This window comes from Impatiens glandulifera, chromosome 1 (genome assembly GCF_907164915.1).
Source record: "Impatiens glandulifera chromosome 1, dImpGla2.1, whole genome shotgun sequence".
Classification (NCBI taxonomy): Eukaryota; Viridiplantae; Streptophyta; class Magnoliopsida; order Ericales; family Balsaminaceae; genus Impatiens; species Impatiens glandulifera.
In genome coordinates this window covers 155,113,070-155,138,708 of record NC_061862.1, presented here as the reverse complement: position 1 = coordinate 155,138,708, position 25,639 = coordinate 155,113,070, and the positions used below count along the sequence as shown (strand labels likewise).

The following is a 25,639-nucleotide window of genomic DNA, read 5'->3' as shown; positions in this document are numbered from 1 at the left end:
ACATGGCATCACCTTCATTTCATTGGTTGGAAAATGTAAAAGTGAGAGGAAAGAGAAAATAGAGAAATTAGTGAGAGGAAAGAGAAAATAGAGAAATTATTTGATTAGGTGAGGGAATTTGGTGAGAGAATTTGGTGAGAGAATGACTTGGCATAATCTTATTCATTCGCTGAAAAAATCAAATAATTTCTCTCTTTACTCTCTTTCCTCCCCCAAGTCATTTCCTCACAAAATTCCCTCACCAAATTCCCCCTCTCTATCATTCCTCATATATATAATTGGCGTGTCGAGAACTGTGATTAATTTGGATATATATGGGAGAGTAATTGAATACTTGAGTCGGAATTCTGTGTTGATCCGGCCATAAATTTAAAACGGTTAAAAATAAAATTAAAAATGCTATAATTATTATTCAAACTCATAACTTAATAAAATAAGTACAACTCTTTAACCAATTAGGCTAATAACACTTTATATTTTAATATAAGTTTAACTTTTTAACTAACTAATATATATATATATATATATATATATATATATATATATATATAAAATGATGCTTAATTTTAAAAGTGTCTGGATTTTGAGAGATGTGATTAATTTGGATATATATATGAGAGTAAATGAATACTTTGGTCAGATTCTGGGTTGACCCGCCCATAAACTTAAAACGGATAAAAATAAAATAAAAAATGCTATAGATATGTTTCGTAACATAACAAAACAAATACAACTCTTTAACCAACAAGACTAATAATACTTTATATTTTAAATTCAACACCAAATTCGATGAAGCGGGACGTTCTAACAATACAAGTTCAACTTTTTAACTTACTAATATATATATATATATATATATATATATATATATAATGATGCTTAATTTTGAAAGTGTCCGGATTTCCGGGTCGAGAGTTGTGGTTAATTTGGATATATATGTGTGAGTAAATGAATACTTGAGTCAGATTCTGGGTTGACCCGCCCATAAACTTAAAACGGATAAAAATAAAATTAAAAATGCTATAGGTATGTTTCGAACTCGTAATCTAACAAAACAAATACAACTCTTTAACCAACCAGACTAATAATACTTTATATTTTAAATTCAACACAAAATTTGATGAAGCGGGACGTTATAATAATACAAGTTCAACTTTTTAACTAACTAATATATATATATTTATATATATATATATATTTATATATATATAATGATGCTTAATTTTGAAAGTGTCTGGATTGCCGGGTCGAGAGCTGTGGTGAATTTTGATATTTATGTGAGAGTAAATGGATACTTGGGTCGGATTCTGGGTTGACATGCCATAAACTTAAAACGGTTAAAAATAAAATAAAAAATGCTATAAGTATGTTTCAAACTCGCAACCTAATAAAATAAATACAACCCTTTAACCAATTAAGCTAATAACACTTTATATTTTAAATTCAACACCAAATTTGATAAATGCGGGATGCTGTAACAATATATTTTTATTTTTATCCGTGTTCATCGCGTAAGAAATAACTTCAAATCTGGTAACTTATCTCTTTGCTGTTGAAATGAAAAGCACCATCTAGTGTTTTTTTTAGAACGTTTTGTTCCGTTTCTCCTTTGAAGTTTAATTAAGAGCAGAACTTGCCGTCTGACGGGCTCGAATCCAGGACCTCATAGAGGCTGTGAATATCTACCTATTGTTGCCGGTAGGCTAGGAAAGGGGATTAATCGCACACCAAAACTTTTCACCTTTAATTTTTTTTTATAAAGAGAAAGATTGGTTTCTATCCTCACCATTCATATATATATATATATTTCAATATTCATACATACTTATCTCTCTTGGGTTTATTATATTATATTTAATTTACAAAATTGTTAGACTATATTAATACAATCGACTTAGATCATCTAAAAAAAGGCTGCCTATTTTTATCAATCCTTCATTATTATTTATTAGCATGCACCAATATAATAGTCAAATTAATTCATTAGACTAGCTTTAAGTGAAAAAAGAGTTAGAAGATAAAAAAAAGGTTATATTCAATTCAGACTAAAAATATTTTAAGTTGAAATGATAATTGTGATGGTTTCATAATTAAAAATATACATAAAAACTCAAACCAACCAAATTAAAAAATTGATTTTTTTTTGGAGAGACACACCAGTGGCTAGGGACAAGATGACAATGTGAAACCGTCTTTACTGAACCGAATTGTCTTGTTTGTGGAGGTTTTTCTTCGATTTGATCGGTAGACCGAAGAGGGCCAAAGATGATATTTGTGTGCCCCGATCTCATATCGATTCTTTCCCGAATACTATAAACACAATTAAATATATAAAAGGATCAAAATATATTTATTTATTATATTTTATAAGAGTTCTAAGTTTATTTTTTATTACCCTATATATTATATTAAAAAAATCGTTTATATAATTTTATTATATAAATAATTTTTTAGGGAATTTATTATAAACGTTGTCCCACAGAAATGTTCGATTTCGAACGAGAAAGAGATAATAGTACAAAATTTCGAAATAAAACGGATCGAAAATAATAAATACATCCCGAACCGCCTTATTGTCATTCCTATTTCAACCCACTAATTAAAAGAAATACTTTATAAGCTTAGTTTTAATCAAGTAAACGAAGAGTTAATGACTTAATAAGGGAAATAGTTAACTAAATTGCACAAGTACTGGACCTACTCCCAGAGTCAGTTTATGGATCTTTCATATTTTTCAATATATTCTAAAATGTTCATTTTGTTGGGAAGCAAAATTTTGTTAGTATGTATTTGGTAACCCTCCGGACGGGTGGGTCTAAGTTCACTTAGAAATTTTTATTTTTATTTTTGTATAATAAAAATATGATATTATCCCATATTTTTTAATTTTTTTTAATATAATTATTGTTTTGTTTATCTAATTATTAAAAAAATAGTAAAACTTATGTTTATTCACTTTTTTTATCCAAAATTTTATCGTTATTTATTTAAGTCACCCTAATTTATTTTTAAGTCCACCCATGTTTTTTAATCATAAGTCTATCCCTAGTAATCTTGTAATTGACATTAGAATTGGGAGTCCAATTTCAATTCTTAAGTTTGATATTAAGAATTAGAATTGGAAATAAAATTTCAATACATTTCAATTTAGTGTAATTCAATTCCACTATTTTTAGTCGAAATTATAATTCCAAATTTTATATATTATTTTTATGTTTATTCAAACAAAATAAATTATTATTTTATTATTTAAAATACGATTACAGTTTTCAATTAATATATTTTTTTTATTTAGAATTTTAATATATCGAACCAATGTCTTTTTCCTTTTTTAATTTAGTGAGTTAAAATTTTGAACTGATATAATTTTTTTTAATTTAAGAAGTTAAATATTGAACCGATATTTTGTTTTTGAATTTAGGAAATTTAAAATATCGAATCAATATTTTTTTTAATCTATGAAGTTAACATGTTTAACCGATATTCTTTTAATGAAAATCGAAACTTAAAAAAATCATATCCTAATTAGTTTTGTCAAACCAATATCTTAATAAAATAGATAATATATATTAAAATTATTTATATTATATATATATTTTTAAATGTAACAATTGAGATTAATTACAATTCTATAATTTATCAAAAACATGATAATTAAATTGTAATTTAATGTCTTCTCTTGCAATTAGAATTAGAATTCCAATTTCAATTTTACTCATCTAAACATACCCACTAAAAATCTACACACTTAATTTATAAAATTAAAATAATCATTTATAATTTATTTTTAAATAAATAAAATCAAAATAATTAACTCAAAGTCAAAACTCAACTAATATTTAATTAGATTTATTATTATGATAATTAAATTTAAATTAATTAAAGAAAATGTTCAAAACAAAAAATAAAATTATTTGAGATAAATGTTATACTCATTTTATCATAAAATAATTTTAAAATAAAAACCAAGGAATTAAAATAAATAATTTAGGATAAAATGAGTTACCCATTTCATTCCCAAAAAATATTTATTTAACCCTAAAATATATATATAAAAAAATCATATTTATTTATAATTTTGTCTATTTAAAAAAAATCAAAATTAAAGCCAAAAGGTGAAAGAAAAATCAATTTCAAACAAACCTCTAAGGTTTTAAAATAAAAATAAAATCAGTAATCGGGTGCAGCCAAAATTCTGAAGGAAAGCTACAACTGAAACCACGTCCATCGGATGAGCGCTGAATTTTCATCTAACGCTCCAGACACGCCCATATAGCCCGTTGTAACCAAAGACGCGCGCACTCGAACTGTAGAGGATCCACTAACGCAGACGTTAGCTCCGTACGTCAAAATGCAACGAAACGCCCGCGCTTTGACAAAAAACTAACGGAACGCTCCACAACGCCTCGAAACAGCGTCGTTTTGACCGTCATTGTCTTTTTCATCGTGATCGCCGGAGGGATAGACATGAAGTTCCACCTTTGATTTTTCAAAGATGTAACTTTCTCCACAGTCCACGTTTGTGGCTGATTCAAAAGTTGAAATAATCACCCTACTCTGGTAATCATTTTTACTACATCAATAGGGATGATTCATCCCTATTTTGTCTAGTTGGCTCAAGAATAACCAAAACACCATTAATGACTTTTAGCTGATTCGATCCACTTGATGCCTCCACCGACTCAGGGAGGCTATAAATAACCTCCTCTATCATTCTGAATACAAAAGATAACATCTCAAGCCCTAAATCAAAGAATTTCAAAAATTCGCCATTGAAGCTCAAAACTTTTGATTTTTCGAAAATTCTGTATAAGGTTCTAAAGCTTGAATCTATGCTTTCCAAAAGCTTTACTAAGGTCTTAGGAGTGTTCTTTAATCCTTGGTAAGCTTCCAATAATCATTTAATTCATACTTCCATAAATTAAAAATTTTATATTTAAGTTTTTATAAGTTTGTATGATGTCTGGTTCTTGAATTTGATGGTTGAAATTCGATATTTTCATCATTTATGAGCTTTTTATGAAAACTAGAACCCATCAATCGATCTTAAAAAAAAAAAAAAATCAATTTTGAATTTGAAAAATCAAAAAAACAAGTTTACTGTGTTCTTGGGCTAATCCTTGAGGATCGTAGCCCAGAAAGTTTCCCAACATGATTGAAATAATGTTGGACAACTGTTTGAATCATGTTTAATCCATCCCGATCATGTTTGATCAAAAATCAAAATTTTCAAAATAATTGAAAATTGAGTTATTGAATTGGTCAAGACGAACATCTAGTGTTCTTGTTTTGGTATCAATCAAGTACATAGAGTATAAGGAAGATATTGACTAGCTCTTTACACTTCAAAACAACTTTAAAACTAAAAACTCAATTTTTGTCTACAAACTATTTTGAACGAATTGATCATCACCCTGGTCGATTGATAACTTGAGGTGGTGTTCTAAATATTCTCAAGAGCTTTGTGAATCTACTTAGGCCCTTGGATCAAATAATCCAAGCCCCCATTAAAATTGCAAAACTTGCAGTTTTTATGTTCTTGAGGACCGGTAGGTCCGACTGAGAATTCTTGGTTCAATCGAAAAATCTTAACTAGGACCGAGAATTTCGATAGAACTAAACGGTCTGACCAATGTTCTTCAGTTAAGATCGAGAAGTCTGACTTATGATTTTTACCTCTGACCGAGAGGTCAGACCTATGACTGAGCACTCCTGAACCTAGGACTAAGGAATCTCGACCTCGACCGAGAATTCCCAAACCCAGGACTGAGGAATCTCGACCGAGAATCGAGAATTCCCAAACCTAGGACCGATAAATTTAGCCCAAGGCTAGCCTAGGACTGGTGGTTTGTACACCCTAACCTATAATTCTAGCCAAGAACCGAGAGTCCTTAATACGTCGACTGAGGCTTCTTAGCCCGGATCGATGGGTTCGACCGATGGTCCCGGACACCGACCAATGAAAACAAGCCTAGGGCTTAGGACACCTACCCTAAGGCATGTTTGGTTCCCATTTTAAAAATCCAAAATTATTTTTGTAATTTTGGAACCTCAAATTATTTTTTAAAATTCCGAAAAATTAGAAAATGATTTCAAAATATTTTCGGGATATTTTCATAAAATATTTTGATAAAGGCTTGTTTATGATTTATGTTTAAAGCCTAATGCCTTTAAAATGACTAATGTTCTTCGGGTACTTTCCTCCCTAAGTTATTATCAACAACATGTACCTGCATTTAAATAATTGTTTTTACATTTTTTTAAATAACGCACAAACCTTATGAATGTTTAAGACCAAAAGAATAATCGGTAAAAATAAAATGTTATACAATCGATTTTCAAAAGAAAAAATTATAAGTAGAGACAATTTTTAAAACGGGTACGGAAGATGAAGCACGAAAGTCCTTTCCAGAGTATTAACAAATTACGAACTAAAATAAACTCTAGCACGTTTGTACACGTATGCCATTTTTATTGATTTTCTAAAATTAATTGACAACTCTATTTCAAATAAATAATCTTTTAAATTAATTATTTCTAATTAATTTAAACAATGAATTTTCTAATAAAAATCAAATTGTAGTTTGATTAACACAAACCCCTAAGTTATTTAAAATTAAACCCTAAATTAAGTAACATATAAAAATCTTTCAAAATAATATTTTATTTTAAAAGAAAAATCCTGACAAACAAACCAATATTAAAATTTTTCGAACATCAATTTTTTTTCGGACCTAAAGGTTTTTTTAGAGGTTACAATACTAAATGGATTTATCTACGTTATTAAAAGATGAGTTGAAATGCAGATAAGTAAAGTAAAGAAAATTTAAATACATTATTTTAAATGTCGCTTCCACCCTTATAACGTTATAGGTCTCCCTAGTGTGAGGGGAGCTAGCGCTTAGGGCTACCCACCTCCCATTTCTCATAAACAAATGTTGTTTTATAAAAGTTGAATTTGTAAGTTTAACAACATTTTATATTTTATATATTAAAAATGATGAAAATAATTTGAGAAAAACAATTAAAACATGACATAAAAAAAAAATTAAAGTTAAAAATAAAAAACAAAAAAATAAACTCGTACATTCCAGAACATTTAACTAACTATATTATTATTTTTATTAATTTAAATACAAAACTATTATATATTATTATATCTTTCATTATAACCTATAAACTAAATAAAAATAATTTTTTTTCCAACTAGTTCCACAAACTTTGGGTTGACCATAATTTTAATGTATACGAGTCTTGAAACATGTGACAAGTACACGATTAATGTTTAGACGATGAGTAAGGATTTTGGAACATTGTTAATTTTTTTTTTTTGGTTAAAATTTGTCTTGCTTGATTGATTAAGTTTTGTTTAATTATTGTGTAGAATGTTTTGAGTGTCAATTAAAGCTGAGATTTTACATTTTTGGAAAAGATTTTTTACAATGAAGTACTAAGTGTTTTGAATTATATTTTTTTATGAATTCAAACACCTTAAGGTGAGCGTAGATTTAGATTTAGAGTCGAAATTGATATTATAAAACTGATCTAATTTTTTGAAATAATCAAACCAAAGTCAAATCACCAAATCTAGGTAAATTAAGTCTCATATCTTTTATCTTTTATATATAATTTTTGTAAGGAGGCTAATTCTTACTATTAGAATTAGGTTGTGTTTTCAATATTTGATTAATTATTATTATATTAAAATTTAATTTGTAATAATTATACTATAGAATAGGAAAAAAAAAACACTGTTTAAGAGAATACAAAGTTTTGAAAAAAAAATCGAAAAATAACAATAATTTGAATAAAGAGTTAAATATATATATATATATATATTTTTGTAAAATAACATAAAATAAATTAAAACAACTAAATAAAAATTTAGATGTTAAATAATATAATTTTATAATAATTATTTGTTTAAGGTTGAAAATTTGCATCACTTCAAAGTAGGTAATGACTTCTACGGTAACTTTTTTTTATAATAATTAAATTATTATGAAAAAAAAACCAATAATCTTCTAATTTTTTTTAGGGTAAAATTTTTATTTCTTCTACTAAGTCTTCGATACACCAAAAATTCATAAAAATGAATAATAAAGTAGAATAAGCAGAACAAATTAATCAAAATAATAATTTCTACCAAATATTCTTAGCGGTAATAAAATTGTTCTCAATTCATAAATTATAAATTATAAGTGATGCTAAAAAAAATGGTTATATATTAAAAAAAAATATGAAACTCATAAAAATAATCTACAAGAGAGCCTCAAATTGAGAGATCAGTTTTATTGACTCTTTCTTTGAAAAATAAAAAGTAACGACTGATTCAATAACTTTTTTTTTTTTCTGTTAAGAAAAGTTAGACACGAACGAAAAATGATTATTAAGACAATCCAAAGGTATGAACATGAAAGACCCATAAATAGTTGAGAATATTATTCAGATTATAAAAATTCGAAATAAAAAATTCGATCCAACTAAATAAGATTTAGCATCGAACAAACCATAACACCTCAATTAGTAGTGAAAAAAAAAGAGAAGTCTTTTCAAGAAAAAAAATTACTTTTCAAAATTTATTTTTTAGTTATATATTAATCCAATTTTTTATTTTAAAATTTGTTTTTTTTAATATAGAAGTTTAGTTTTGCCTTCATCTTTCGGTAAGGTAGTGAGTCTAAACCTTTTTTTGTACTAATTAGTTGTAACAATTGTATATAATTAATTAATTAAGTATTTCATTTAATCAATTGATTAAAGTAATGATAATAATAATAATAATAATATGGTGCATGATGATTAAACACTATAAGGTGGTGGGTTTGGTAAACCCTTGACAACACCACAACGAATAGATGTTTCTGGAAGGTTATATTCATCTCTAAGTGAATGTTCCGGCGAAAGAACACTAAAATAAAGCTGTTGTCCCAAATACATCTTCTCCCCCATCGTCGATCTCATATTCCACATTCCAGCATTATCCATCGTCAACATCACCGCCGCCCAAGACCCCGGATATACCTGAATCGTATGTCTACTAATCGCATCCAACATGTTATAGTTCACCCTCTTTTCAGCACTCCATTTCCCCGCTTCAATCGCCACCGCGAAAAACGAGTACCCATCCAGATGATAACCCTGTATCGTCTTCTCTCTATTTTCAAATATAATCTCAATGTAATTACGGAACGTCGCGTTTACCACGTTCGCCGCAATCTTAATCTCAGATTCATTCGAATTGATGACGTTATACTCGAAGACCTTGTCGTGAACGCCGTAATATTCGGCGAGTTTTAATGGGGTTTCGGTATCCACATGGGAGATACCGTTGATGGCGTATCTTAGTTTCCCGTTAACGTGACTCCTCGAATTTACGAACTTGATTGTCTTTGTTATGTTTATGCCGCCGTAATGGTACGAGCCTTGTGGGTTTGGACGGGCTGCGCTTGCGGTTAGGTTCCATCTGAATGTTCTGAATTGGTTTATCGACCAGGCTATGTCGTTTTCGGTTAAATCGAATGGAACCATAGGAAGAACACTGGAAGCTGGTTCGTGACCGTTGGTGTATTTGATTATACGGACGGCCTGGAGAGGATTCTTCAAAAACCGGGTGGAGACCACGAGGTAGTAGTCTTTTGGAACGTTGTCGGCCGTCACTAGGACGGACGCGCATTGGCCGACGTGGATGTCGAGGGAGTCGTATACGTTTTGTATCGTATGTGACCCCTCGATCTCCACTAGCTTCATGCTATGGCCTTGAAACCTCACGTTAACTGAAGTCTTCATGCCCACGTTACAGAATCTATACCTGTATTATTGTTTTATTTGAAAAATGATGTGAGAATTGTTTAAACCAACACAATCATGTCAACAACAAAACAGAGACAAACCTGTAAGTCTTTCCAGGTTCCATTGTAGCGAGGGCCTCTCCATGTTCCCCGACTTTGCCAGACATTCCGTTGATCTGAATCCCATCAGGCCTGCCAAGCGAGCGACCTCCGTCTAGTACCCTTTTACTCCCTTTGTCGCCCTTGAGAAACCAATCACCCAACAAAACAGAGAAGTCGTCGGCTGGGGAATCAAAAGGGACGGGAATTAAGTCGCGGCTGTGAATAACTAGGGAGCCTATACCACCGGCGGCGCGGTGAAGAGAGGTTGTGGGGAAGTAGAAGTAACTTCCGATTTGATCCTTGACTTGAAAATGATAAGTGAAATTAGTCCCTGGCAAAATGGGGCACATGGTACCTAGTGTTCCGTCTTGCCAAGAGTTCTTTCGCTGTTGAATACCATGCCATGTGAAGAGGAGAGGTTCGTCGAGATGGTTGAAAACATTGATAACAATGTTGTTGTTGGATGTAGAGTTGATTTTGGGACCGGGAAATTGGTTGTTAATTAGGATGCCTTGTTGGGGTATACCTAGAGGGGATATGGTTCCGTAAGTGACGGTCCATGTGTAGAATAGGTAAGGATCCTCCGCGTTTACGGCCAACGATAAGAAGAGACATAATGCAGAAGCAACAACTAGAGATGGTTTGATTCTTCCCATGTTTATGTTTATGTTTTTGTTTTGATAATGTTGTACTAATCTATCTATATATTGGTCTTCTTCTTTTGATCGGAAAGGAGAAGTTAAAATATATAGATAGATAAGTAGATATTATTAAAATTTGTTGATTTTTGCCTCCCAGAAAGGAGATATTATTGTGGGTGTAAGTTGTAATGGTGTGTTTTTCTCTTTTTTATAATACATTAATTTTCCAAAAATAGAATTATTTTCATTTATGGACTTGCCTTCATTTTTGTTCCGTTGGCTGCTCTTTTCCTTTCATTTTCTACGTTGATGTATGGATTCTATTTCAGGACTTTGATGTAAGTTATTTTAAAGGATTTTTGTTAGTGAAAAGACATTTTAAATAACCCAAACCATCAATATAATTAATATTGACCCAATTTAAATAAAAAGATTTGTTTCAATGCTGAATATACTATTTAGATAGAATCTAAAGTTTATTTGATCTAATTTATTAATTTAAGTTATGATATACTAATATATTTTTTTTATAAATTCACAACTTAATTTTTCTGTCTTTATTTATTAAGAAATTAAATTTGTTTAAAATTATTAGTATGTTGGTGGTTCAATTGATTTTTTTAATTAATAAAAATTTAATTTATAAAGACTATATATGAATTATTGAATTAATATTTAAGACACTATCAAACTAACTTAAAGAAAAAATTAGAAAAAAAATGGTTCTAGGTCTAAAAAATGGTTCTGATGAGAAGTTGAATTTTGTTCTCTCCAAACAAAAGTGAGGAGATAATGCTCCTCTATTTTCTTTTTACAACTTAGATTTGAGTTGGTATTATATTTTGTTATATACAGAATTTTGTTTAGTTCGATCGCATTTTAATTCTGATTTTTTATAATTCAAAATTTTTTCTCAATTGTTGGTGGGTTATTTGCTGTTTATATCATCCGATTGCATTAATTGCTATGAATATGAGAAATTCTATTCATCATTTCTCGAGTCAATGTTTGTCTGTAAAAAAAATTAAGTTATCAGAAGTTATTTTTATTTTTAAATAAAGAGTCACTAAAACAAATAGGCCCTCTTACATTTATCATCTCATTATTTATATACGTTTGTCACTTTTTTTTTTGACAAAATATCAGGTATCACAAGACAAAACATTTTCGACGTTATTTATTAACTTTCGATTATGACAATTTTAAATGATGCTCATAATATTTGGTAGAGATTCTTTCGACACAATTTGATCGATTTGTTTGACTTTCTTTATTTATCACAAATCTTTATAATTTTTGGAGTTACACCCAAGAAATGATAAAATTGTTGTTCATTATTGTTAGAATATATTATATTATAAATATAAGAATATATTATATTATAAATATAGTATATTATAATATTATTCCTTAGATATTGTCACCCCCAACCCAAGAATTCTATCTTGGGGGCCACATGGATGAAAGAATTCTATCTTGGGGCAGGGCAAGGGATGAAATGGTAATAGAGAATCCCATTTTATCTTTTTCATCTCTCGCACTTTAGAATCACCGTTAATACCTGGACCCGGGAATTGAGCTGGAACAGCTCATGTAAGAAAAAAAAAATTGCTGCCCTAACTTAAAAAATTATTTGTTTTTTTGGAAGAATATCAATTTTACACATCAAGTTGTAAGTAAGTGTCAAATTTACTTATTAAGTATCAAAATTTTATTTATATATATTAACTTGTCAAAAAGTGTTAATTTTGTTTAAAATAACGAAAAATATTAAAAACCGTCAAAATTTTTGGCATATTTAATATCCACCTATTTTTAATTTTATTTTTATATTGACATTACTTTATTTATTTATTTTATTCAAACAAACCATTAAAATCTTCCATTATTTATTCTTTCTCTCTCTTTATCCCATAACTATTTATTTTTCTTTTCCCTCTTACATTAACTCCAATTTCTTTTCAGTTTTTACTTCTCTCTTCTTTCATTCCAATTAGTCCCAAGTAAAAGTGAAAGCTCCCTAATCTAAATATTTTTAACATTGTCATTGTCATTGGTGGGAGTTTTTGTTTTCATAATAGTTACACTGATTAAGGTTTTGACTGAAATATTTTGACGATGATAGTTTAAGGTTATGTAAGAAAGACTTGGATTTGGTGGTTACAATTACGAGCTGATAAAGTTTAACACTAGTGTAACTATTATGAAAAAAACTCTCACCAAACAATGACAATGACCGTTTAAAGTTCAGTTAGAAATATTTAGATTAAAGAAGTTTCATTTAGGGGTTATATTTAGATTAAAGAAGTTTCATTTAGGGGTTAATAAGAGGAAGGAGGAAAAAGAAGAAAGAAGGTAAATCTAAAAAAACTTCGAGAGTTAATTGTTAGAAGAGGGAAAAGAAAAATGGATAGTTGTGGGATAAAAAGAGAAAAAAAATAGATAAATGAAGATTTTAATGTATTGTTTTAATGAAAAAATATATAAAATAATGTCAATTTAAAAAATAAATAAATAATAGTTGGATATTAATGTGACAAAAATTTTGACGGTGATAAATTTGACATTCTACAATTAGTTAATATATTCTAGATGCATACAAGTATGGATATTAACAGGTTATAGGTTGGAGAACTGGTCTGTATTTCAAACTTAACAACATAGGTACTTTTTTATATAAATGACATGTCTCAAAGTAACTATTCCAAAGATAAATAAGCAAAGGAAAATACATGAAAAGCAATAACTGCACAAAGAGGCCAAACAAAGTACGAGCCATCAATCCAAACTTGATAATGAGGGCAAGGAGATATAGTCATCAGAAGGAGAAGATTGAAAGAAAGAAAGATAGGGAATGAGTATTTTTAGAGTTCATAAGCTGGATATCTAGCTTGGGTTGGGTGAATCATGTCTAAGAAAAGATAAGCCATTCCACCTATCCCTTCAAACAAGGAGTAAGGTCTATCTCCAGGATGCATCTCTCCTGTCCTTATAAGATTGGCTGATCTATCCAAGAGAAATGAAGCAAATGCCTTAGCTCTATGAAGATACTTCTCCTTCCCAGTTAGCCTGTAAAGTGAAAGGAATACATATGCATTTCCACTAATTCCATGGCATAGCCCAACTCGTTTTAGAAGTCCCCTCTTCCATGTTACTTCTGCTGCATCCATTGCTGCATCCAGGAACTCCTTGTCTCCAAATACTTGATTGGCCTTGACAAGGGTAATGGCTATACCAGGAGCACCATGACACCAATGAACAAGTTCGTCACGGCCACGGTCCATGTCTTCTACACTTGCTGGATAGTTTCTGCTGATGAAACGATGTTCAATCATGTATTTAAGAGTTATCTTAACATCCTCAGCTTGGTCTGCATCCAATTCGGTATGCATAAGAACTAGGCAGATCCCGGCAAGACCATGAGCTGCTCCCCAGTACTTTTCACCGTTCCATTCATACATTAGTGGGCATCTTCCATTTCCCATTTTTCTTCCATCCTTAAGAATTTCACATGCCATCGTTCTCTGACCCACACATATTCACACCTTTCAGCACTCGAAACATTCATATATTTATAAAAGAAAAATGTGTTGCATGCATCAAAATTAATCCTTACAATCCATGACGAAGGATAGGCTGCTTCATCAATAACCTGATTCAAATACAAGCATGCCATCAGATACCCTGCTTTCCCATGCATCAGCTCATCGCAGATTTCCTTTGGTAAGCTAATCTGTAATATTTTTTTCATTTACAATCATATTGAACATATATAAACAGTAGATTAAACTTCTAATAGATCTTTTTTACCCCTTGGAATCGATCTACATAGTACTTGCAAAGTTGTTCGTCTCCCCTGTGTTTGGCAACCACAGCACCAAAAGCATAAATACCTCCAGTACCTTGTTTGAATGTAACATCCCTATGCATGTATTTTGATTATTAGAAGAAATCTAGTTAAAGAGATATGTATAAAGAGAGAGAGAGAGACTTAATTACTTGGTATAGGATGAAGAAGCATCACAAGCTTTAATGATGTCTGAACAGATGTTAAGATCATTTGTGTTTCCTGTTACTTGGTAACACTTGTATAGTAAGAAAGCTGTCCCTAGGGTTCCTAAGTAGAGATTACCATTTCTGTTATATCTCTCCCCACCGACTCCCCATGTCTCGTTTACCACCTGAAACGTTTCAAAAACAAAAACTTGTCTCTGTCTTTCTCTCTCACACAAAGTATATACAGATGCAGACATGTTTACTTACAGTCTCCTTAATAGCTAAGGCAGCCTCTTTGAGCCTTATTGCAAAATCTGAATAGGGCAAAGACAAGAGCTCCAAGATTGTATTACCTGGACCTGGACCTGGAGGATTCACCGCAGGTACTTCGGGCTCATAGTCTGGAAGTGAATTGACAAAGAAACGAGTTGCCATTTGATATTTGATGTTGATGATGGTGGCAGACTAGACTTGTAGGTGCAAAGGCCAAGGAGGATGATGGGTGGAAAGCTAACACTTCAGACTGAAAATTTCTAACTTGTTTTACATTATTGACACGTGTTACATGCAGTTTCAACAGCACTATGGCTACGTGGAGGGTCTAAATAACACCTTAGGATATTATTGCCTCGTTTGGTTCTGGTTATCACCCCATTCTTTTTAAACTACTTATTATTAGGACCAACATATTTTCTTAATTCCTCTTTTGTACTTATTTTTATTGAATATTATTATTATTTAAAATAAATTGTTGACTTTATTCATAATGGAAGTGTGAGTTTTTTTTTCTTTTAAGAAGGACCCAATTCAAATTATGTTGTACCAAACAAAATCAATCGAGTATCATAGGGTTGATTTCTTATTTTCAATGAGTTGAAAGACAATCATACCTTCACATTAGGATTTCTCTTTGTCGTTGTTTGAAATGTTGAGTTATGAAGTCTACACTTATAATAAACTTTATAATTGTTAATTAGAGTTTATTGGGTTTGTATTTGATTTTGGGCTTGAACCCCACTAAGAGTTATTTAGGTTTGTTATCTAAATGTTTACCCTATAAATATGTGATTATTAAGGGTTTACAAAAATCAGAGAGATAATTCTAGAAAGATAAAGTGTGAGGCAAAAACTATGTATTCCTTCTTCTTCTTCATAGTGAAATCTAGTGGTGGCTGAAGTGGACGTAGCTCAATTTGAGTGAACCCCTATAAATCTGTGTCTTCTTGTGTTCTTTTCTTTCTTGCGTTTTTTACATATTGTTTCAAGCTGGTCGGATTTGGGAGATACAAATCCTAACAACTGGTATCAGAGCAGTTAAGCTAGATCTGAGCATTGGAAACGATGACAAGTGAGAGAAGTATATGACATGGGATTGGAAGATTCGATGGGACAGATTATGCCTTCTGGAGAATGCAGATTAAAGATTATCTCTATGGAAAGAAGTTTCATGTTCCTTTGAGTGAGAAACCAGAGAAGATGGATGAAATTGAATGGAAACTTCTTGATAAACAAGTTTTGGGAGTTGTCCGATTGACGCTAGCCAAGACGGTTGCTCACAATGTAGCAAAAGAGAAGACCACCATGGGTCTGATGAAAGCTCTTTCTGATATGTATGAGAAACCATCTGCTAACAATAAGGTACACTTAATGAAACAACTCTTTTACTTAAGAATGGTTGATGGTACTTCTATCACTAATCATTTGAATGAATTCAATACAATTGTGAATCAATTGCTATCTATTGAGATTGATTTTGGGGATGAAGTTAGTGTTCTGATTTTGTTAGCATCTCTACTAAATAGTTAGGAACCTATGAGGGCAATAATTAATAATTCAGTTGAGAATGCTAAACTGAAATTTGTTGAAATTAGAGATCGCATTCTTGCTGAAGAGGTTCGTAAAATTGATTCTGGTGAAACGTTCAAAGGTTCTGCTCTGAATGTGGAAAACAGGGGCAGAGGTAATGATAGAAATTTCAACCGAGGTAAGAGCATATCTATGTCGGAAGCAGGAGGAGCCAATCCAAGTCTGGGAGAATATTTGAGTGTTGGAATTGTGGTAAATAGGGTTATTTGAAGAGGAACTGCAAAGCAATGAAGATAAACAATGATGATAAAAATAATACAGCCAACGTTGTTACAGAAACTATCACTGATGCATTACTTCTGTCTGTTGATAGCCCGATAGATTCAATGATTTTGGACTTGGGAGCATCTTTCCACACCACTACCCACAAAGAATTAATGGAGAATTATGTGGCTGAAAACTGTGAGAAAGTTTATCTTGGAGATGGTGAGCCACTGAATATTGTTGGCATGAAGGACATCAAATTGAAGATGACAAATGGTTCTGTTTAGAAGATTAATAAGGTGAGACACATTACAAGTTTAATGCGCAATCTGATTTCTGTTACACAATTTGATGAAGAAGGTCACAATTTCAGTTGTGGAAATGGTGCGTGGAAGGTGAATAAAGGAGCAATAGTTGTTGCTCGAGGTCACAAAACATAAACGTTATACACGACTTCAACTTGTAGAGAAACAGTTGCTACTGTAGTCGATGACTAGAAGAATAGTGAGCTATGGCATTGAATGTTGGACCATATGAGCGGAAAATTGATGAAAATTCTTTTGAAGAATGGACAGATTTCAGAACTGAAGTCTGTTGGACATCAGTTATGTGAAAACTGTATTCTTGGAAAATAGAAACGAGTGAGTTTCTTGAAGATTGGGAAGGAGCTCAAGAAAGAAAGGCTAGAGTTAATACACACTAATGTGTGAGGACTTGCACCTGTTTCTTATACTGGCGGATCACAATACTACGTGACGTTTATAGATGATTCGACAAGAAAGGTATGTGTATATTTTATGAAGCACAAATCTGAAGTATTTTCTATTTTCAAGAAATGGAAGGCTTTGGTTGAAAATAAAACAAATCAGAAAGTTAAGTGATTGAGATCCGACAACGGAGGTGAATATATCAATTTAGATTTCAAAGAGTATTGTGTTGTGAATGAGATTAGTATGGTAAAGACTGTTCCCCAAACGCCTCAAGATAATGGAGTAGCCAAACGAATGAATCGGACATTGAATGAGCGTGCTAGAAGCATGAGATTGCATGTAGGGCTGCCTAAAATATTTTGGGAAAAAGCTATCAATACTTCTTCCTATTTGATAAACAGGGGACCCTCTGTTCTTATTGAATTTAGAATTCCTGAAGAAGCTTAGAGCAATAAAAAGGTAAACCTTTCTTATTTGAAAGTGTTTGGTTGTTTATCATATGTTCATATTAATGAATGTGATAGGAGAAAACTTGATCCAAAGTCTAATAAATGTTTTTTCATTGGTTATGGTGATATCGAGTTTGATTATCGTTTCTAGGATAATCAAAATCGGAAGATCATTCGTAGCAGTAATATTATCTTCAATGAACATGTTCTCTACAAAGATTATGTTGGGAAGACATTAAATGGTGATTCCAAGTTGGAAGAGACTTATATAGTCGATTTGAGAGAATTTTTCAACTGAATATATACCGATTGTCGAAGAAGAACAATGTGTTGTTGAAGATGAAATCGTTGAGAACGTGGCCCCAGAGGTAAATCAGCAAACATCGGTTATACAGTTGAGAAGATCGTCAATGAATCGAAAACTAGTTGAGAGGTGTTTTCCATCTCTGAACTATATCTTGTTGACAGATAGAGGTGAACATGATTGCTATGAGGAAGCAATACAATTTGATGAATCGGTTAAGTGGGAGTCTACGATGAAAAATGAGATGAACTCTTTGACGTTGAATCATACTTTGGAGCTCATTGAGCTACCAAAGGGAAAGAAAGAACTTCACAACAAATGGATCTTCAGGATTAAAGAAGAACATGTTAAAAACATGAGGTACAAGGTAAGATTGATTGTGAAAGGATTTCAACAAAAAGAAGGTATTGAGTACAATGAGATCTTCTCTCCAATAGTTAAATTGATGACAATCAGAACTATTTTGAGTTTGGTTGTGAAAGAAGACTTTCATCTTCAACAAATGGATGTCAAAATTGCTATTCTTCATGGTGATTTAGATGAAGGGATTTATATGCGACAACTAGAAGGATTTGAAATCAAAGGAAAAGATGAGCTTGTGTGTAAGCTTAAGAAAAATCTGTATGGTTTGAAACAGGCTACAAGGCAACAGTACAAGAAGTTCGATACCTTAATGAAAAGTAACAATTTTCTGAGGTGTGAAGCTGATCATTGATGCTATATCAAGAGGTTTAATAAATCGTGCACTTTTTTACTTCTCTACGTTGATAACATGTTGATTGCTGGAGCAAGCTTGTATGAGATTAACAAGCTCAACAAAGAGTTGTCTGAAAAGTTTGTAATGAAGGATTTGGGTGCTGCAAAACAAATCATTGGGATGAGAATTTTCAGGGATGAAGAAGTTCTCAAGCTTTCATAAGAAGAATATGTGAAGAAAGTTCTTAGTAGGTTCAACTTGTATAATGCAAAACCAGTTACTACCCTCTTAGCTAGTCACTTCAGACTATCTAAAAATCATTCTCCTTCAACAGAGGAGGAGAAAAATTACATGGTCATTGTTCTGTATGCCTCTACCATTGGTTGTATTATGTATGCGATAGTTTGCTCAAGACTAGACATAACACATGTAATAGGAGTTGCTAGCAGGTTCATAAGTAACCCGAGTAGACAACATTGGGAAGCAGTAAAGTGGATACTACGATACTTAAGAGGAAATATGGGTCTCACTTTGTGTTTTCGAAAATCTAATATGAGTTTGGAAGGATATTTTGATGCTAACAATGGTGGTGATGTTGATAGTAGGAAGAGCACAACAAGGTACATTTATACTCTGTGAGGTACTGCAATCAGTTGAATTTCAAAATTGCATAATATTGTTGCTCTTTCTAGTTGTGAGGTAGAGTATGTTGTTGTGATAGAGGCTGCTAAGGAGATGATGTGGTTATAACCCTTTTTGCATGAATTGGGTCAAGACTACGATGGAAGTGTGTTGTGATGCGACAGTTAGAGTTCCATTCATTTGACAAAGAATCATATTTATCATGTAAGGACGAAGCATATACATGTTTGTTATCATTTCATTCGGTTAGCTTTAGAAGATGGAGTATTAACTTTTGAGAAGATTCCTAGGAGTGAGAATCCAACTGATATGTTGACGAAAGCTATGACAAATGAGAAACTAAAGTTGTGTGCAACTTTAGTTGGTCTTCTTCGTTAAGACACCGAATGTAGAGCTGCTACCGATCGATAGATGATGAAGTTAGTCTTCAAGTGGGAGATTGTTTAGTTATGGAGTCTACACTTATAATAAACTCTACAATTAATAATTAGAGTTTATTGAGTTTGTATTTGGTTTTGGGCTTGGGCCTGACCAAGAGTTATTTATGTTTTATTACCTGAATATTTACCCTATAAATATGTGATTATTAAGAGTTTACAAAAATCAGAGAGATAATTCTAGAGAGATAAAGTATGAGGCAAAAACTTTGTATTCCTTCTTCTTCTTCATAGTGAAATCTAGTGGTGGATGAAGTGGACGTAGCTCAATTAGAGTGAACCACTATAAATCTGTGTCTTCTTGTGTTCTTTTCTTTTTTGTGTTTTTACAGATTGTTTCAAGCTAGTTGGATTTGGGAGATACAAATTCTAACATAGAAATGGCTTAAGAAACATATCTGAACTTTTAACTTAAGTCTAAAACTAACCATTCGTTAGGTAAAACTAAATCACCGAACTTTTAGCTTAAGTTTAAAGCTAACACTTTGTTCGGTAAAAGAGTTTCATCATTGAACTTCTAGTTTATGTCCAAAGTTATTCTCCACTAGAAAAAATAAAATACTATCATCACCAAATAGCTTAAGTACAAAGTTAACCCTTCGCCAAATAAAAGAGTCCATCACCGAACTTCTAACTTAATTCCAAAACTAACTCTTCACCGGTAAAAAATCAAACCACCGAACTTTTAGCTTAAGTCCAAAGCTAACACTTCTCCTGGTAAAAGAGCATCATCACCGAACTTCTAGCTTAAGTCCAAAGTTAACATTTCATCGGGTAAAAAACAAATCGCCAAACTTGTAGGTTAAGTACAAAGCTAACCCTTTGTTGGGTAAAAAAAATCTCATCACCAACTTTTAGCTTAAGTCATAAGCTAACCATTCGCCAAGTAAAACACCGAACCACCGAACTTTTAACTTAAGTGAGTTAAAAGCTAACTTTGGCCGGATTAAAAAGTTAATATAAACCCTAATTGAAATATAAAACTAAAATAAATCATAGTTGGAATAAAAAGCTAAAATAAAATTTTAGACAGTGTAAAAAAAATTATAATAAAGTCATAGCAAGAATAAAAAGTTAAAATAAAATGAAACCAAACCGAAGTAAAAGCTGGAGTCTAACCCTAGTAAGAACTTTTGGTTTTTGTCCTCCTAGTTGAAGAGACCCAACTTTATGTGGACTTTATTTAGGCCCATAGTATATAATGTGAATGGACATTATGTTTAATTGAGGTTAACTGAGTTTTGAGAACAATAAGAGAGAGAGATTAAAGCAAAAATAGATTCAAGGGTTTGAGGTAACAGCTGTAGAAGATTTATGTTTATCGAAGTTTGCATCGTTTGATCGACTTCAAACGTTGACAATTTATTGGTTATTTCTAAGGCTACGTTCTAAATGGTGAAGATATATTTTCTGGGTCTTCTAAGTCAGTTGAAGTGAAACCAGAATTGCATAATTGATAAGGTTGGTTGATCTTACTTTTTCTACTCTTTGTTGTTATTTATAAAGATTGTTGTGTGATCTTGTTGCAATTGATTAGTAACTCTAGTTTATATCTACAGTGAACCCCTGTTTGTAACATTGTTGATGATATTGGATTGTTAAGTGGTCTGACCGGTCTCGTGGTTTTATTCTCAATTTGAAAGGAGGTTTACAGGTTAAAACTTGTATTGCATTGTCGTTTTGTTTTCATTCTGCTTTGTTCATCTCTTATACTCAGTTAATTGGGAAATCATTCTGTTTTGAAGAATACCTTTTTCCATCAAGAACAAAAGGCTAATCCAAACATTTGCATTAGGAGATCATAGTGCATGCCCGACCAACCAGATTGTAAGATGCATAATCTTTATATGCAACCCTTCCAGATATGAAAGAGACAAAAGACGAAAATGAGTGGTTATCTCTTAAGGAAGAAAAAATTGTTCAAATTATGAAAACAACGTACGACAATTATCTCTACTAGGCACAATGCTAAATCAAACCATAACCGATTTTCAAGAAAACTAAGAATATTTATATTAACATTTGAGTCCCTAATAAATGCCACATAAGCATCTAGATGGAACATCATAGCGAATATATTTCATTCGGATAAAATTACAAGGATATTTGTTGAGATTTGGGTCCTCCCACAACATACTGCACAAGCATTCGAGAAGAGACATCTTTAAAGAAAAAACATCGTCATATTGTACATTTCTATCACTTTATTTGCTTTTATAATAAATAAAAATAAGTTCGAAAAAAATTATAAATTCAGTGCTACAAATTATACATTTCTATAGACACTTGATTTTAACACTCAAATTTATAACTTTAAATAATTCTGATTTAATAAAATGTTTTCCAAAATTCATATAAGGTCTCATTGTACATGATTTAAAAATAAATAATTAGTTCGATAACGGAGTTGTGTTGACCAATTTCTGAATTAATTAAATACCGGACATATATTAAATAAAACATAAATTAGTATAAATAAATAAATAGTTTATTAACAGTAAAGCTGAAGAAGTAATGAATGAAAAAGTGCAGGAAAACAACAAAGACTCAATTGCTACTTAAAAGTCTTTTGAAAATAATGCAGGTATCAAGAAGAAGAAAGAAGAAGTTTGGATGATAAGATATAATGAAAGATCCAATTTATTTGGACAAAAAAATAAAATCACCAAACTCCTTATGCATGCTAAGAAAGGAGAGATTGTACTTAGTAAGGAAAAATTACAAAACACAACAGTCCAACTTAACATTCACTATCTCCAGGACTGGAATTTACTAAAAAATGATGAATATGAAGTGATAGTAAAATGGTCTGTTGCAACAATGAGGGATTTAATGAAGGCTCATAAATCAAAAACCTATACTATCAGAAGTAATTCTACATGGAAAATCAATGAAGTCTAGAAGAACAACATTGAGAAAAAGTCTGAAGATCATGCATACAAAGGAAAAATCTATTTGGGCAATGTACAAACAAAAATGGAGGTACTGAACTCTCCTTTTGAATTTAAATTTCCTACTGTAGTAGAAGAAAATTGTATTAAGGAATGTGAAAATATAGTGGTGGAAAACTACATAGGAAAGAATAAAGTTTCATTCCTAGTCACCAAAGAAGCACTTATGAAGCAACGGTAGAAAAATGGACTGGAGAAAATTTCAGTAAATGTACATGATCTCTACTTTCTAAAATTCAAGAAGGGATCAAATTTGAATGAAATTCTTAAAAATGGGCATAAATATATTGTATCCAACCACATGAAGTTGAAAATATGGTCTGAAGATTTGAACTTATTAAGCAAACCTAAGGAAACAACTCATATATTGTTCAAACTTTGGAATATGTTACACATGTATAATGTAGAAGTTCTTAGTCATTTTGCAGTTTTATTGGGTAAACCATTATATATGGACTCAATTACTAAAGGAGTGGAGCATCTTTTCTTTGTTAGATTTAGCATTGAGGTGCATCTTCGAAGTATATTGCCAAATAAAATGACAGTGGTAGACAGGAAAGAAAAATCTACTGACATGGGAATCACTTATGAGTGGAGGACGCATAGGTGTTCATTCTATAATACATTCCAACATGCCAGCATTAAATGTGCTCAAGCTAAGGAAGAAGAGAAGAGAATACTGAAAGGCCGGAAAGAGAAAAAACAGGAAAATAAAATAGATGAGTCTACAATCAAAGAACAAAATGTGGAGGAAGAGTAGGAAGTTGAAGCCAATGAGGACTCTAAAAAAGAAAAAAACAATGTGATTGAAGAAAAGATGGTAAAGGGGACTCTAATTAAGAATATGATAAATGTTGTAATGAAACAGAGCTAGAGGAAGAAGAAGGAAGTTGATTTTCAAACAAGTCAAGTTGTAGTAGAAGAAACTAGAGAGGAAAATACTCAGACTAATCAAGTTGAAGCATAGGATACTAAGACTGATGCAGAGGATACTAAAGTTGATGTAGAGGATATTAAAGCTGGTGCTGAAGGAATCAAAGGAAAGAATCCTGAAATTCAATCTAATCATATTGAAGAGATAGTTGAGGAATTGCAATCAAATCAAGTTGAAGTGGTTGCTAATGAAAACAGAGAGGAAGATACTTAGGCTAATCAAGAGGAAAAAGATAATTTCAAAGTTGATATAGAGGAATCTAAAGTTGCTGATGATTTAAAAGTTGAAGCTGAAGGAAATGAAGACAATGATCTCGTAATTCAAGTTGAAAATAACAAGGTGAAGAACCTAGAAATCCCGAAGATCTATCAAATCAGAATGAGTTCATATAAAGAAAGAAATCATAATAAGAATAGACATTATTTATCAACTTCTTCAGTTCATCCCCTTTTTATTGCAAGAGAAAGGGGAAGAGGAATGACAAGGGGAAGAGGAAGACAACATGTTGAAACAACAAGTTGGTATGGAAATAAAAATCATGATTGGAATAATTATGATTTGATACAGTTTGTAATCTTTGTTTGTAATCTCTTTTTCTTGTATGTTTTGATTGCTACTAATCATATTTTTTATGGTCGTTTGATTGTCATCCTTTAATCATGACTATGATTTGTCTAGCTTTGATTCTTGACCTTCCCACTTTGGGGATTTTAATGAAATGGTTTTAACCGTTTTTCCTAAAAAAAATTAGATTATATGTTATTAAATAAATTGTATTAATTTTTTGTTTTGTGAATTTGCAAAATAAGTTTGATGAATTCTCACTGAAAACCGTTGTGCACGACGACAACCAAAGGCTGACAGCAATCGACGACCAACATAACAACCAGTAGGGTCAGTCAAAACCCTAGTTAACTAGACCGTTGGCTGGCTAATCCAGCGAACCAAATAGACCCAAGCCCACTGAACTAAACGACAATATTAACACCATGCATGGAATGTTTGACGGAACGCTAACTCTAGATGGATCACTTAAACGTCAACGCATCATAGGTGAGCGACCCGTCCGCGTTTGAATCGGCTAACGATCAACGCCTTTCCTTCTTCTCTACGCCTGCAGATAGCAAAGAACACACCCCGATAGAAGACATTATTTTGAGTTTTTAACTTTTGATTTAAGACGACATTTCCCGCTCTAAAAGAAAGGACATGTTTGGGAGTTAATAAGAGCGTTCTCGAATAAGACATATTCCCGATTAACGCCTGTATACACTTAATTTTTACATCCGAATATACGACTTCAGAAAAATCCCAAGCTAATATGACTTTCTAAATCGGGATTATAATAAAATAATTAATTCGAGAATGACACTCCTTAACTAGTTTTCGGATTAATTAAACTTTGGGAATTGACCAAATTAAATAAAAATAACAAATTAATTAAATGATATTAGGATTAATTCCCTACAAAACTTATGCAGATCATTGGGAGCTAGAATATCGAATTTCAAAGCAATAAGTTTAATTTATAATACCGAAAAGACCAAATCGGTGTTTTTACTTGAAAAATGGTTTTGGGAGTTCTACGGGATCCAAGTTTATTTTTCTTCTAGTGTACATAAATAACAGTATTTATAAACTACCCTAAAAGTTTCAGCTGAAAACTCTTAACACAGCGCTCGAATTGTCGAATAAGGCTCTATGTAACCATAGTTGCTTCCGATTTATTGGTGGATTTATAGTTCTTCTTTAATTGAAATTGTTGGCGAATTTTAGTTCTACACACTCATACAGTGACAACGCTTTAAAAATCTCAATTCGGAGTCATAACGAGAGAGAAACACATGTTTTAAGAAATCATTGAAGTTTCCACGCGACTACTCGTTGGTTTTTCAAAAATCAGTTGAAGAACATG

The 25,639-nt window shown here is 31.6% G+C and overlaps 2 protein-coding genes across 2 annotated transcripts; both read right to left on the bottom strand.

Moving 5' to 3' along the window:
- Nucleotides 1–8,781: 8,781 nt before the first annotated feature.
- Nucleotides 8,782–10,549, bottom strand: LOC124917138 (L-ascorbate oxidase homolog). The gene is made up of 2 exons (XM_047457646.1): nt 9,894–10,549; nt 8,782–9,811 (listed from the first exon to the last, which is right to left on the bottom strand). Exons 1-2 carry the CDS (start codon nt 10,547–10,549, stop codon nt 8,803–8,805), a joined length of 1,665 nt encoding a protein of 554 aa, XP_047313602.1. The 3' UTR covers nt 8,782–8,802.
- Nucleotides 10,550–13,327: 2,778 nt separating this feature from the next.
- LOC124917122 (lanC-like protein GCL2) lies at nt 13,328–14,965 on the bottom strand. Its single transcript, XM_047457644.1, has 5 exons — nt 14,798–14,965; nt 14,534–14,715; nt 14,345–14,456; nt 14,151–14,267; nt 13,328–14,058 (listed from the first exon to the last, which is right to left on the bottom strand). The coding sequence occupies exons 1-5, from the start codon at nt 14,963–14,965 to the stop codon at nt 13,399–13,401; spliced, it is 1,239 nt and encodes a 412-aa protein (XP_047313600.1). The 3' UTR covers nt 13,328–13,398.
- Between the last annotated feature and the right edge of the window lie 10,674 nt (nt 14,966–25,639).